At 45.9% G+C, this 13289-nt stretch overlaps 1 protein-coding gene across 4 annotated transcripts in view; it reads left to right on the forward strand.

Moving 5' to 3' along the window:
- The window catches only part of Liph (lipase H), a 47793-nt gene that overhangs the window by 11862 nt on the left and 22642 nt on the right, over positions 1-13289 (forward strand). For all 4 annotated transcript variants that reach the window (XM_087576887.1, XM_087576889.1, XM_087576888.1 and 1 more), the window contains 3 exon segments: positions 572-680; positions 5064-5165; positions 7574-7663. In XM_087576887.1, coding sequence (XP_087433013.1) covers positions 572-680; positions 5064-5165; positions 7574-7663 — 301 coding nt within the window.

Genomic DNA, 13289 nt, shown 5'->3' on the forward strand with positions numbered 1-13289 from the left:
GCATGCCTGTATCTGTGACCCGGGGAAGCAGAGACGACAGAGTCCCTAGGGCTTCTTGGCTTGCCTAACCAAATCAGCTACCTCCAGGCTCGGCGAGAGACCCTGTCCCAAAAATGAGGTGTGGAGAAAATGAGGGAGACGTCTAACTTAAAAAGAAAGATTTTATTTATTCTTTCTGATGTACATGAGTGTTTTACCTCACGCGTACGTGTGCACCATGGATGTGTTGGTGCCTACAGAAGTCAGAAGGAGGCATTGGAGCCCCTGGAACTGAAATGACATACAGTTGTGAGCTGCTATGTGGGTGCTGAGAATTGAATCTGGTTCCTCTGCAAAAGCAACAAGTGTTCCTGACCACTGAGCTATCCCTCCAGCCAGACGACACCTGACTCTTTGACCTTTGACCTCTACAAGTAAGCGTATAGATGTGCACGCATATCTACCCACACACACAATAGCACACGTGAGAATAGATATAAAATACTTAGGAGTATTTCTCTGAAGTGAACAGGAAATCTCTTCAAGTATGGTCAAGTTCTTGAACGCTTACACTTTATTAATGAAATTTTAGGCCAAAGGAGCTTCTCTGGACAACATTTACATGATTGGAGTAAGTCTAGGAGCCCACATAGCTGGATTTGTTGGAGAAATGTATTCCGGGAAGCTGGGGAGAATCACAGGTAAGGTTCCTGTTGGTTACCAGGGGTCTCACCTGGACAGGTGTTCTCTGGGAGAGCACCACCACACAGGTAATATTGACCCCAGCCCAGCGTTTTGCCTTATGGTAACCCCCACCAATATCTCATGGGATTGAGCTTTGCCCAGAGAGCCCTCTTCCTTGGGGTTAATTCAGGCTGGTTTGGACTATGTAGCTCCAATTCACCAGGCATGGGTGCAGACTCAGGGATAGAAAAGGAGATGGGGAATTTGTGGCTAAGTATCGGCTTTCGGCTTTCGAGAAGAGAATGAAAATACCAGGATTGCAGGAGGTCAAACCCTAAAGGACAAAGACTCATTCTGGATCGCCTACCTAGAGCTTAGGAATTTTCCACAGCTATTCACAGCGCTGAGGGCCGGCTCCAGCTTTCAAGAGATTATCATTCACCGGGATTCATTCCCATGCACAGGGTTTTAAATTTAGGGGGATTGTATGCGAGGAGAAGAGATGATAGCCCCAAATCTCCTTCCCTGCACCCAACTTGCTAGCAGGGCTTCCCGGTGTTTGTCTTGGATTTTTTTTCCTCACTTTTTCCAAAAGCCAAGGCTTCCTTAATTATCTAATTTCCCTACCTTCCTAGGGAATCAAAGTAGTTTTAAAAGTTGAGAGAGGGGAGAGGGGAGAGGGGAGAGAGGAGAGGTGAGAGGGGTGGAGAGGGGAAAGGGAAAGAGAGGGGAAATGGGATAAAGGGGGGAGGGGTGGAGACGGGGAGAGGGGAGATGGAGACAAGGGGGGAGGAGAGAGAGAGAGAGAGAGAAGAGAATCCTCACACTTAAAAGGTCAGAGGCTTGATTTTTGCCCCGCTCTAGAAACCCCTTTTCTGACAGAGGGGATTTGGATCTTTCTTTCCCGTGGTGTGTTGCAGTGGGGTTCAGTGGTGGGTGTTGACATACAATTGCTGGTTTCTATGCCGACTTCCTTGGTGGTGGGTAATGACAACGTCACTGCCAACTCGAGGTCACTGATCACAGAGCTAGGGAGAAATGGACTGATGTACCCTTCAGCCAAGGTTTTCCTTCTACCCAAGCACCACATTCTCCCCTGTGCCCTCCTGACCACGGGAACGACAATGTACCTCTAATTACAGTAATTCCCCGGGCCAGGCTTCCTGCTACTCTAGGCCCATGTGACCTACCCCGAGACCCAGACTCACCACAAATCCATTGTCTACCTCTGTGGATGCCCCCAGTTCTCTCCTCACCATCTCCGAGCCTCAAATTTAGTCCCAGATGTCTCAGGAGAATTCTGAGTGCCAGTGTCCTTGCTTCCTTGCTTGGGTGTGCTCACTGGGTCACAGGGTGGGGATGTGATCTGTCGCCCATGACACAAGCCACTATTATTCCCTGAGACCAGAGTAGGTCAGCCTGGCAGAGTTGGTCCTTCACCCTGCTGTCTCTCTGTCAGTTTCCTCTCTTCTGCTTCTCTTCTCCAGGTATATCTCTTGGTTTGACTTCTCATTACCTCCCTCCCTCTCTCCATCCTTCCCTCTCTCCCTTCCTCCCTCCCTCCCTCCATCACTCTGTTTCTTCCTCTCTCCCTCCCTTCTTTCCTTCATATGTTTGGTGCTTGGATGAATTGAGAATTTTATGTATGCCAGGCCCAGACTCTGCCATGAGTTGCTTCCAAGACAAGGAGCCTAAATTTTCAAGCGGAAGATGCAGGCAGTCTGACCAGCACCCTTTGAGAAACGATACAGTTAGCTGTATTGTACTTGTAGCCCCTGGGTACTTGAAGTCAAGCCAGTGTGGACTGAGATGGGCTGTAGGTGCGAAATAAGCACTGGCTTTTGAGGATGAAGGTTCAGAAAGAAGAAAAAAGGAAGAAAATTAAGGCTCACATTGATGGTTGAGTGTACTGGAACGACAAAGTTTAGGTTTGCTGGTTAAGCAGGATGCTTTATTTCCCTTGTTGTGTTGAAGCAGGGTTTTACTCTGTAGCCCAGGTTGGCCTAGAAACTCACTGAGCTCAGACTGGCCTTAAGCTTATGCCAATCCTCCTGCCTCAGACTCCTAAGTGCTAGGGTTACAAGTGCAATCTACCATTCCTGGCTCATTTCATTTTATTTTTAATTTTTTCTTTTTCTTTTCTTTTTTTTTAAGATTTATTCATTTATTATATATAAGTACACTGTAGCTGTCTTCAGACACACCAGAAGAGGGCATCGGATCTCATTACAGATGGTTGTGAGCCACCATGTGGTTGCTGGAAATTGAACTCATGACCTCTGGAAGAGCAGTCGGGTGCTCTTAACCGCTGAGCCATCTCTCCAGCCCTATTTTTAATTTTTGAGTACTATTTTATATTTCAAATTAAGTATTACGTAATTTACATTGAAGTATACAATATTTTTATTTTTAAAAATTTTGTTTTATTTATTTTGTGTGTGTATATGTGTGAGGGTGTGACACACCATGCATATAAAGGTTAGAGGACATTTTACAGGAGTCAGGTCTCTCCTAATGGCCTGCAGGTCCAGAGATTGAACTCCGGTTGTCAGGCTTGGTGGTAATGCCTTTATCCACTAGCCATCAATGTCCCAGTTTTGTCTTATTTTGTCTTTTGAGACAAGATGCAGCTCTGAAGCCCAGGTTATTTTTTTAATTCACTTGTACCCCAAGCTGGCCTTGAATCTGAGATGTTCCTTTCTGACTTAGCCTCTTGAGTTCTCCCATGTCTGACACACACACATACACACACATACACACACACACACACACACACACACACACACACACGTTGGGTGACTACTAGAAACTTGTAACTGCAAATCCGGATTCCGGTTCTGGACCATACTTTCCCGTCCATTTCTATGCGCTGGTACGTGGTTACCTCTGACCACTCTCAGTGCCCTCCCTAGTCTAAAAGTTTTATCCAGATCTACAGAAGGCTCTGAGCCAGAGCACCCACTATTTATACTTTTTGGCCCGAAAGTGGTTGGCGTTGTCTGACGTGAAGAGGGGGAGGTTTCTGGGTAAATTCTTTCCAAGGCTGTGGAGTTTTCCCCTACTGTGTTGGGACCTGTTGTCTTGAGGCCACTTGTTGGTCTTGAGTGACTGGGAGTTACCTCACACCCTCCCACACCAGTTTCAGTTGGAGAGGACAGAAGAAGAAAGCCGGGGGTGGAGGGACAAGGAAAGGAGGGAGGCAGACGAAGGACTGTTTCAAGGAATTGCAAGGACACCGGGAGGAAAGAAAACGGGAAACAGAATCACAGACGCTGCCTCTAGATGTGCGTGGAACTTTGTTAAGGGCTGGGGACGTCCTCAGAAAGGCATCCAGAGGGACTAGGGGGGCAGCTGTGTAGCAGCACATGCTTAGCGTGCACGAGGTTTGGGGTTTAATCTCCAGCACCTAAAACAAGAAAAATAAAATGAATTTAAGCATATGATGATATTTATAGGTTAAACTTCCAAGGAAGGTACCCTTAAGCCATCTTTGCACAGGGCTCTAGTAAACGGGGACTTGGTCGGAGTTCATGCTGTGGTTCTGGAACCCCGAGTGTGGTTTTCCGGGTGTCTCACTGCTGTAGTAATGGAGCCCAGTTCACCCTGACCAAGACCACGAATCAGTTCAGGCATTGTGGGATGCATCTGATCGGCCTCATCTGTAGTGTAACCTCTCCTTCAGCTTCCTGCTGAAATGGCTCTGCTAGGGACTGAGAGACGGTGAGCAAATGGTACAGGCTCTGGCCAGAATGGGTGAGCGCCCTGAGCCTCAGGGGAAGTCACCTGTAGGATGGAATCATACTGGCCAGCCTGGCTTTGTGATCTGGTCCAAGCAAGTTGTGACTGAAAGCTGAGCCGAGTGGGGCTTCTGAAGTCCCTAAAATGGGGAAGGTCAGAGAAGTGATGGGCGCCATTAATCCTGACACATGGGAGACTGAGGGAGGTAAAAATCCAGTTAGAGGCCAGCCTGGGCTACATTGCTAATTCAACTGGTTTGAGGGATATGGAACTTTGTCAGGGCTGGGGAGGTAGCTGGGTGTAGCTTCATGCATAAGGTAAGGTCCTGGGTTTAATTTCTTGCCCTACCGCTCCTCTTTTGCTCTCTCTGAGGGTTTTTGCCAGAGGAGCTTTTCTACCTAAGCTGACTGTGTGACTCCCTGCTCTGGGGCTCCCCAACCCAGCCTCCTCCTGGAGCTGTTCTCAGAGCCACTGTCAGAGTAGCTGTCCACACTGTGGGAAAAAGCTGCAGGCTGTGGACAGGAGTCCTGACTCCTGATGGGATGCTAGCGATTACTCAACACAAGCGTGCCCAGCAGCCCGTGAGCCATCCTCTCCAGGAGGGGTGCAAAGAGCAGTGACTCACCGTGTGGGGCTGCCAAGATGCTCTGATTTCCTTCTAGGTCTTGACCCTGCAGGCCCTTTATTCAACGGGAGACCTCCTGAGGACAGATTAGATCCCAGCGACGCACAGTTCGTGGACATCATCCACTCGGACACTGACGGTAAGAATCCTGTCTTTGTGAGTCGCTGCCCCGCCCCCTGCCCTCACCCCCACCCCACAGCCTCTGCAGATCTGGTTTGTGACAATTAGCTTCCAGGGTGGCCTGTCTCTTTCTTTATTTCCCTGGGCTTGAGGGTCCTGGATCTCCCCACCCAGAGTACCCCTGGCCCACTCCTGGCTTTTTGTGGATCTCCCAGATCATGTCTGTCTCTCGATGTTCCTCTTTGTCATGTGGTACATGTGGGGGGCTTGGGGTGATGTTCATGGTTGGGCAAGACTACGGCTGAGGAAATAAAAAGGATAGGTATCTGCTGTATCTAAATGTCTCGGGGATGAGCCAACTGGAGACTTGGGGATGAGGGATGTAGCAGCAGAATGCTCCTTTAATTGTGCTTCCTCTTTATGGTACAGCTAGCTATCAACTGGAGGGCGAGGATGTAGTTCAATGGGGGTGTTTGTGTGGCATGCCCCAGCACCAGGAAGGAAAGACCAACAAGTCAGCAGTGTCTGTGAGCTGGCTCAGCCAGGAAGGGTGCTGGCTACTGTTGGACCTGACAACCCATCTGATGCAAGGAGAGGCCTGATCCTCACAGGTTGTCCCCAGACCACTAAGTTCACGCTCCTACATGTGTATAGAAACACACACAGACACCACACATTTTTACTTCTTTGTTTTTAAATTACCCTTGACGCCGTATCATGGACACTCCCGTGTGTGACAAGTAGTGACTGTTTATCTCTGGGGGAAATGGCTTTTTGTGGGCAGCTGTGTCATTATCATGACATTGGAAAAAAAATGGTTCCTTGCTTGAGTGTCCTTTTAAGATGGACACGCTAGGGGTTGGGGATTTAGCTCAGTGGTAGAGCGCTTGCCTAGCAAGCACAAGGCCCTGGATTCAGTCCCCAGCTCCAAAAAAAAAAAGAAAGAAAAAAAAAAAGATGGACATGCTAAAACAGTTTGTTTTTTATTCTTGAGAAGTAAATTTCAAAGGAGAGAGGAGTGTCACAGTGAGGCAGACCCTAGGGTTTGTTTGTTTTAGCGATGCTGGGCCCAACTTGAAGTCTTCCAGCCCCTGCCCTTTGTCTAAGTTACATCCCCACAGTTGTGTGGCAGACCTTATGAAAATGGAAGAATGTGTGAGACACCCAGCCGACACACGGAACCTCAAAATAGGAAAAACTTTGTTATGGTTACAACCATACACTGCACATAACATATACATATATATGTAAACATTCACTTTATTTTTTCTGAGACTCTTGCTATGTATCCCAGGCTGGCCTGGCATGACACAACTGAGGCTAGATTATAAACTGCCAACCTTCTGGTCTCAGATCACATTGCTGGTTGCTGTATTATAAGTGTGCACCACCACAGCTGCACCACCACAGCTGCACCACCACAGCTGCACCACCACAGCTGCATCTATGCTAACCTTTTAATAGAGCATTTTCTAATTATTTGGGGGTTTATATGGCTAGAGAAAATAAATTTATTCCATTTCTAGGTGCCCACCTTTAAAAATATTTCCTTTCTTTTTTTTTTTTTTTTTCTTTTTTCTTTTTTTCGGAGCTGGGGACCGAACCCAGGGCCTTGCGCTTGTTAGGCAAGCGCTCTACCACTGAGCTAAATCCCCAACCCCAAATATTTCCTTTCTTAATCTTATCATCTTTTTTTTTTTTTAATCATTCTAGATCCCATTCTGTCTGTTTGTTTAGCCCAGCTTGAAGCTGGCTTCAAGCTCATAGCAATCCCCCTGTCTCAGCCTCCTAAGTGCTGGTAGTTCAGGTGTGAGCCACCACACCTGTCTTAGGTTCAACATTTTATTTATATTCTTTTATTTTTATGAATGTGACCTTTTTTGCCTGCATCTATGTCTGTGAACCACGTGTATGCCTGGTGCCCTGAGCCTGGGGTTACCGGTGGTTGTGAGCCACCACGTGGGTGCTAAACCAAGCTCTCAGCAGGAATGGACAACACTCTTAACCACGAGCCATCTCTCTAGATCAGATCCAAACATTTTAAGATTTTACCTACTAAGTAAAAATTAATTATATCATAGTTCACGTTGTGAAGATTTATCCAATGCAAGAAGAGGTTCAGGAATCTCCTGGCATGTGGAGAACTCTGACTAAAATGTAAAGAAGAAACAGGTCGTCTTGTCAGACCTGAAGCGGCCCAGTGCTTGTCTCTGGACACAGTGGGATTCAGTCCATCACCACTTTTGTGCTCAGTCAGCCCTGGTATAGATGTGAATGCAACTTGCTGACTGCTTTGAGCAAGACATTTAAACAGAGTAAGGGCCACGATAACAACCACACCCCAGCCACTGGCTAACCCTGCAGGCAGGTGACCTCAGGATATGCGCAGTCCCAAGCCCCAAGCGAGTCTTGTGTGTTCTCTTTTAGCACTGGGCTACAGGGAAGCACTAGGGCACATAGACTTCTATCCGAACGGAGGACTAGATCAACCGGGGTGCCCCAAGACGATATTTGGAGGTAAGTGTCATCTGTTATCCTTTGTAAGGTGGTAGTTTGGAAAGGAATATTAAAATATCTGGGGCTGGAGAGATGGCTCAGTGGCTGCTCTTCCAGAGGTCCTGAGTTCAATTCCCAGTAACCACATGGTGGCTCACAACCATCTGTAATGGGATCCGATGCTCTCTGTTGGCGTGTCTGAAGACAGCTACAGTGTACTCATATAAATAAAATAAATCCTAAAAAAAAGAAACATTTAAAAATATCTGATAGCTATGAATTTCATCCGAGTGAGGTAACCCAATCACAGAAAAACACACTTGGTATGCACTCACTGATAAGTGGATATTAGTCCAAAAGCTAGAACTACCTAAGATGCAATCTACAGACCACAGGAAGCTCAAGAAGAAGGATGACCAAAATGTGGATGCTCCCACTCCTTCTTAAAAGGAGAAAAAAAAATATCCATAGGAAGGGATATGGAAGCAAAGTTTAGAGCAGCGGCTTAAGGAATGGCCATTCAGAGCCTGCCCTACATGTGGCCCATATACATATACAGTCACCAAAACTAGATAAGATTGATGAAGCTAAAAAATGCATGCTGAAAGGAACCAGCTATAGATCTCTCCTGAGAGACACATCCAGAGCATGTCCAATACAGAGGTCAATGCTAGCAGCAAACCACTAAACTGAGAACAGGACCCCCTTGGGGGGAATTAAAGGAAGGATTGAAAGAGTTGAAGTTTTATGAAGTTGCAACCTCATAAGAACAACAATGCCAACCAAGCAGAGCTTCCAGGGACTAAACCCTAACCCTAACCCTAACCCTAACCCACTACCCAAAGACTATACATGGACTGACCCAGGGCTCCAACTGCATATGTAGCAGAGAATAGCCTTGTTGGGAAGGCTCAGTGGAAGGGGAAGCCCTTGGTCCTGCCGAGGTTGGACCCCCAGTGCAGGGGAATATGGGGGGGGGGGCAATAAGGGGGATGATAGGGGGAACACCCGTATGGGGGAGGGGAAGGGATGGGGCCTTATGGACAGGAAACTGGGAAAGGGAATAACACTTGAAATGTAAGTAAAGAAATATATCTAATAAAAAATAAAATAAAAATATCTGATAGCAGGGTGGGCAGGAGGATTAGGAGTTCAATCCCAGCCAAGAGACCCTGTCTCAAAAACAAAACAAAAAACAAACAAAAAACAACCAATAAATTACCTGGTATCAATGGGTCATTGTAAGTAAGAAACAGACTGCCTGAAAAAGTATACCATATTTTATAATATAATAGAAATGTATATATATTATATATACATTTATAGCAAATTTATATAAATTTGTACTATATTATATTATTATATATTACTATTGTATACTTTTATGTATATTTAAAGTAAGTTTTATTATTAAATTATATATAATATAAATTTAATTATGTTTAAAGAAATTTAGTATTTATATTTGTATATATTTATATATAATATATAATAAAATATGAAACTGTATTTTATATTTTAAATAATTTTATGATTATATGCTTAAATATATTTCAAATTAATATTTTAATATTTAAAAAATATTTTATAGAAATGGAGAGATGGCTCAGTGGTTAAGAGCACTGTCTTCTGCTTTTCCAGAGGTCTTGAGTTCAAATCCCAGCAACCACATGGTGGCTCACAACCATCTGTAATGAGATCTGATGCCCTCTTCTGGTGTGCAGACATACATGCAGACAGAACATTGTATACATAATAAATAAATCTTTAAAAAATAATATTTTATAATAGAATAGGAATATAGAGCACAATAGGAAGTTGGAGGGCAACACAAAGTGAGTCAAGGGACAGAGTTCTAATCCTGTCCTGCTCTAATTTAAATCTCCCTGCTGCTAGAGAAAGGAAGATCATTTCGAAAAGCTTCTAGAAGAAGGGTGGTCCTGGGGCTTGAGAGCTGGCTCAGTGGGTGACAGAGCACAACAAGGACCTGAGCTCAGTTGTCACCCATCTGAACAAGCTGTGGAGGACCACAAGTCCTGCTGGCTGCCAGCCTAGAACCATACTCAGTGAGGGATCCTGTCTCCTCAGTGGAATAGATGATAAAAAATGGACGAGCAGGGAGCCTGTTGTCCTCTGGCCTCCAGGGTCCTGCACACATGGGTATGTGCACACTTCAATGCACACATACACTAACAGACTAACACATGCTTTTGGAAAAAAAAATCTAAAGATGATCTTTGAAGAAAATGGCATTGTTATATAGCCACATGGGAAGACCACACACACAGACACACACACTCACACACACCACACACATATACACACTCACACATACATACATACACACACACACTCACACACACTCACACACTCACTGATCCACACACACTCACACATACACACACTCACACACATACTCACGCATGCACACACACTCACACACACTCACATACATACGTACACTCACACACACACTCATACACACATATACATACTCACACATACATACACACCCTCACACACACACTCATACACACATATACATACTCACACATACATACACACACTCACACACACACTCATACACACATATACATACTCACACATACATACACACACATACACACATTCACACACACTCACACTCACACACACTCACATACACATACACTCACACACACTCACACACACTCACATACACACACTCACACACACTCACACACATACACATACATACACAGACACACACACATTAACACACTCACACACACATATACCCACACTCACACACATATACACATACACACATACACAGACACACACACATTCACACACACATATACCCACACTCACACACACTCACACACACTCATACACACACATTCACACACACACTCATACACACACTCACACACACTCACACACACTCATACATACACATACACACACATTCACACACACACACTCATACACACACACACTCACACACATACACACTAAAGTGTTTGACAATGATCCAGCTGAAACTAAATGCAGTTAACTGCATGACTGAGATCCTGATCTGTGTTGTACAACAGAGTGATTACATGTACCCAATGTATCTATCCACATCCGCAGTCCCCACACATGCATGTGCTGTTACTGACATCATGGTATCTGCTAGGAGCAGTAAGAGGGGCTGGCCTATCAGCTTTTACTTCAGTCCCGTTTAGCCCAGGTGCCCCATGCTTCCTCCTCTTAGTCCCTGTGACACCTTTCCTGTGTCTTCACCAGAGACAGACACATGGATCCAGTTGCAGCACTCAGCCCCACCCTGCCAGCCATCCTCAGTCACAACCCAGAGCTTCTCTCCCAGTTGGCTGCTCCATATTTAGAACTGATCTTTATTACCCACTTTGGGGCTCTGTTCTTGGAACCACACCAGCAGTACCCCATCACCTCCAGTTCTGTGACATCCAGCTCTGTGCATCGTCTTCCGACTCTGTAATGCCTAATGGTACCCACTGAGAAAGCCTCTTGCCTCTGGCCACTTTTGCCTGCCTATGGCTCTCCTTGTCATCAACTGCCAATTCACAATTCACCGCCAGGCTGCTAGTATGAATGCTCCTTGGATCCCTTGAGCCTTAGGTCTCTGCCATGGTGGTCCTACCTCTGCCTAGAAGCATCGTAGGAGCTGTCCTGAGTGCAGGAAAGTGGGTAGCTTCTCCCTGGCTCTCCCTGCTGGAGACACCTCTTGTTTACCTTTGTTGACTCTATAAGGTCATCTCTCCCACATCTCCATAGCGTCTCCCCATTATCTGCTACAGATGAGCTAGAGTTAGCCTCCCCACACCCCTGTCCTATTGTGAAGAGATACCATGACTGAGGCAAGCGCTTTTTATAAAAGAAAGCATTAAATTGGGACTGGCTTACAGTTTCAGAGATGTAGTCCATTATCATCATGGCAGGGGAGCACGAGGGCAGCCAGGCATGGTGCTTGAGAAGGAACTGAGAGCTACATCCTGATCCATAGGCAGAGAGAGAAAGAGAGAGAGAGAGGAAGGGAGAGGGAGGGGGAGGGGAAGGGGAGGGGAGGGGGAGAGAGGTAGAGAGAGGAGGAGGGGAGGTTAAGAAGGAGAGGGAGAGGGAGAAGGAGGGAGGGAGGAGAGCCCTGGACTTGGTGTGGGTTTTTAAACCTCAAAGCCACTCCCTCTGTGACATACTTCCTCTAACAAGGCCACATGTCTTAATCCTTCTAATCCTTTCAAATAGTACACTTCCTGTGACTAAGCATTCAAATATATGAGCCTACTGGGGCCATTCTTAGTCAGACCACCATGGCATTAGAGCGCCATTTTGTGTGAACACGCCTTGTCCACAGGATCAGCACCTTCTTCCACCTTCCAGCCCTCTCTCAAAGTGGCCCTCGGAGGCCCTCCTGGGGTCATTCCCCAGTGCCCTGTTTTCCTGATGGCCTTTCTTTTTCCTTTTGTATTTTTGGGTGTGTGGACTTGCTTTGCAGGCCAGAGCTCCACATGCCACTTCTCAGGAGCCATCCATCTTGTTTTTTGATACAGGGTCCAGGAGCTTTTCTTAAAAAAGTATTCTCATTTCACACACACTATCTCTTCTGTGGTGTATATGTAGTGTGTGTTGTGTTTGTGTGTGTCTCTGTGTGTACACTTGTGTAGTGTGTGTGTTGTGTGTATGGTATGTGGTATGTGTGCATGTGTGTTGTGTGTAGTGTGTGTTGTATGTGTGGTATGTGGTGTTTGTATGCATGTGTGTGGTGTGCATGTGTGTAGTATGGTGTAATGCATACGTATGGAGTTTGTGTGGTGTGCTGTGTGTGATATGTGTTTGTGTGTAGTGTGTGTATGTGGTGTATGTATGTGGTATGTGTATATGTGGTGCATGTATTATGTGGTGTGTGTGTAAGTGGTGTAGTACATGTGGTATGTATGTATGTGGTGTAGTATGTGTGTTGTGTGTATATATGTGTTGTGTATATGTGTTGTGTGTGTATGTGTTGTTGTGTGTATGTGGTGTAGTATGTGTGTTGTGTGTGTGTGTGTTGTATGTGTGTATGTGTTGTGTGTGTATGTGGTATGTGTGTATGTGTTGTGTGTGTATGTGGTGTGGTATGTGTGCTGTGTGTTGTGTGTATGTATGTGGGGTGTGTGTGTATGTAGCGTGTGAGTATGCGTGTATGAGTGTGGGTGTGCACCTGCTGCAGTGTACAGGTGTAAGTCAGGACAACTTTTGGGAGTCAGCTCCCTCACCCCACTTGTTTTTGAGGTAATGGGCTGTACCTGGGCGTCCTAGAGTAGCTGGCCTGTGCGTTTCTTGGCAATCCTCCTGTCTCTGATCCTCATGGTGCCGTAGGCTGTGTGCCACTGCCTCAGGCCTGGCAGTAGGTTCTTCCTGCACCGAGCCTTCTCACCAGGTCCATCCCCTTGCTTTTGGAGATAAGGGCTCTCGCTACTCTGGTGTCTCCCAGGTTGGTAGGCTGGCCAGTGAATCCTGGAACTCTGCCCGACTCTGCCCTCAAGTGCTCGGCTTATAAGCACGTGCCATTAAGCCTATTTTTATTATGTTTTAATGGTATTTTAAATTCTTATGATCTTTAAATTTTTTCAATGTTTTTTATTTCTATCGTATGTGCATT

This window comes from Rattus norvegicus, chromosome 11, assembly GCF_021556685.1.
Source record: "Rattus norvegicus strain SHRSP/BbbUtx chromosome 11, alternate assembly SHRSP_T2T, whole genome shotgun sequence".
Taxonomy (NCBI): domain Eukaryota; kingdom Metazoa; phylum Chordata; class Mammalia; order Rodentia; family Muridae; genus Rattus; species Rattus norvegicus.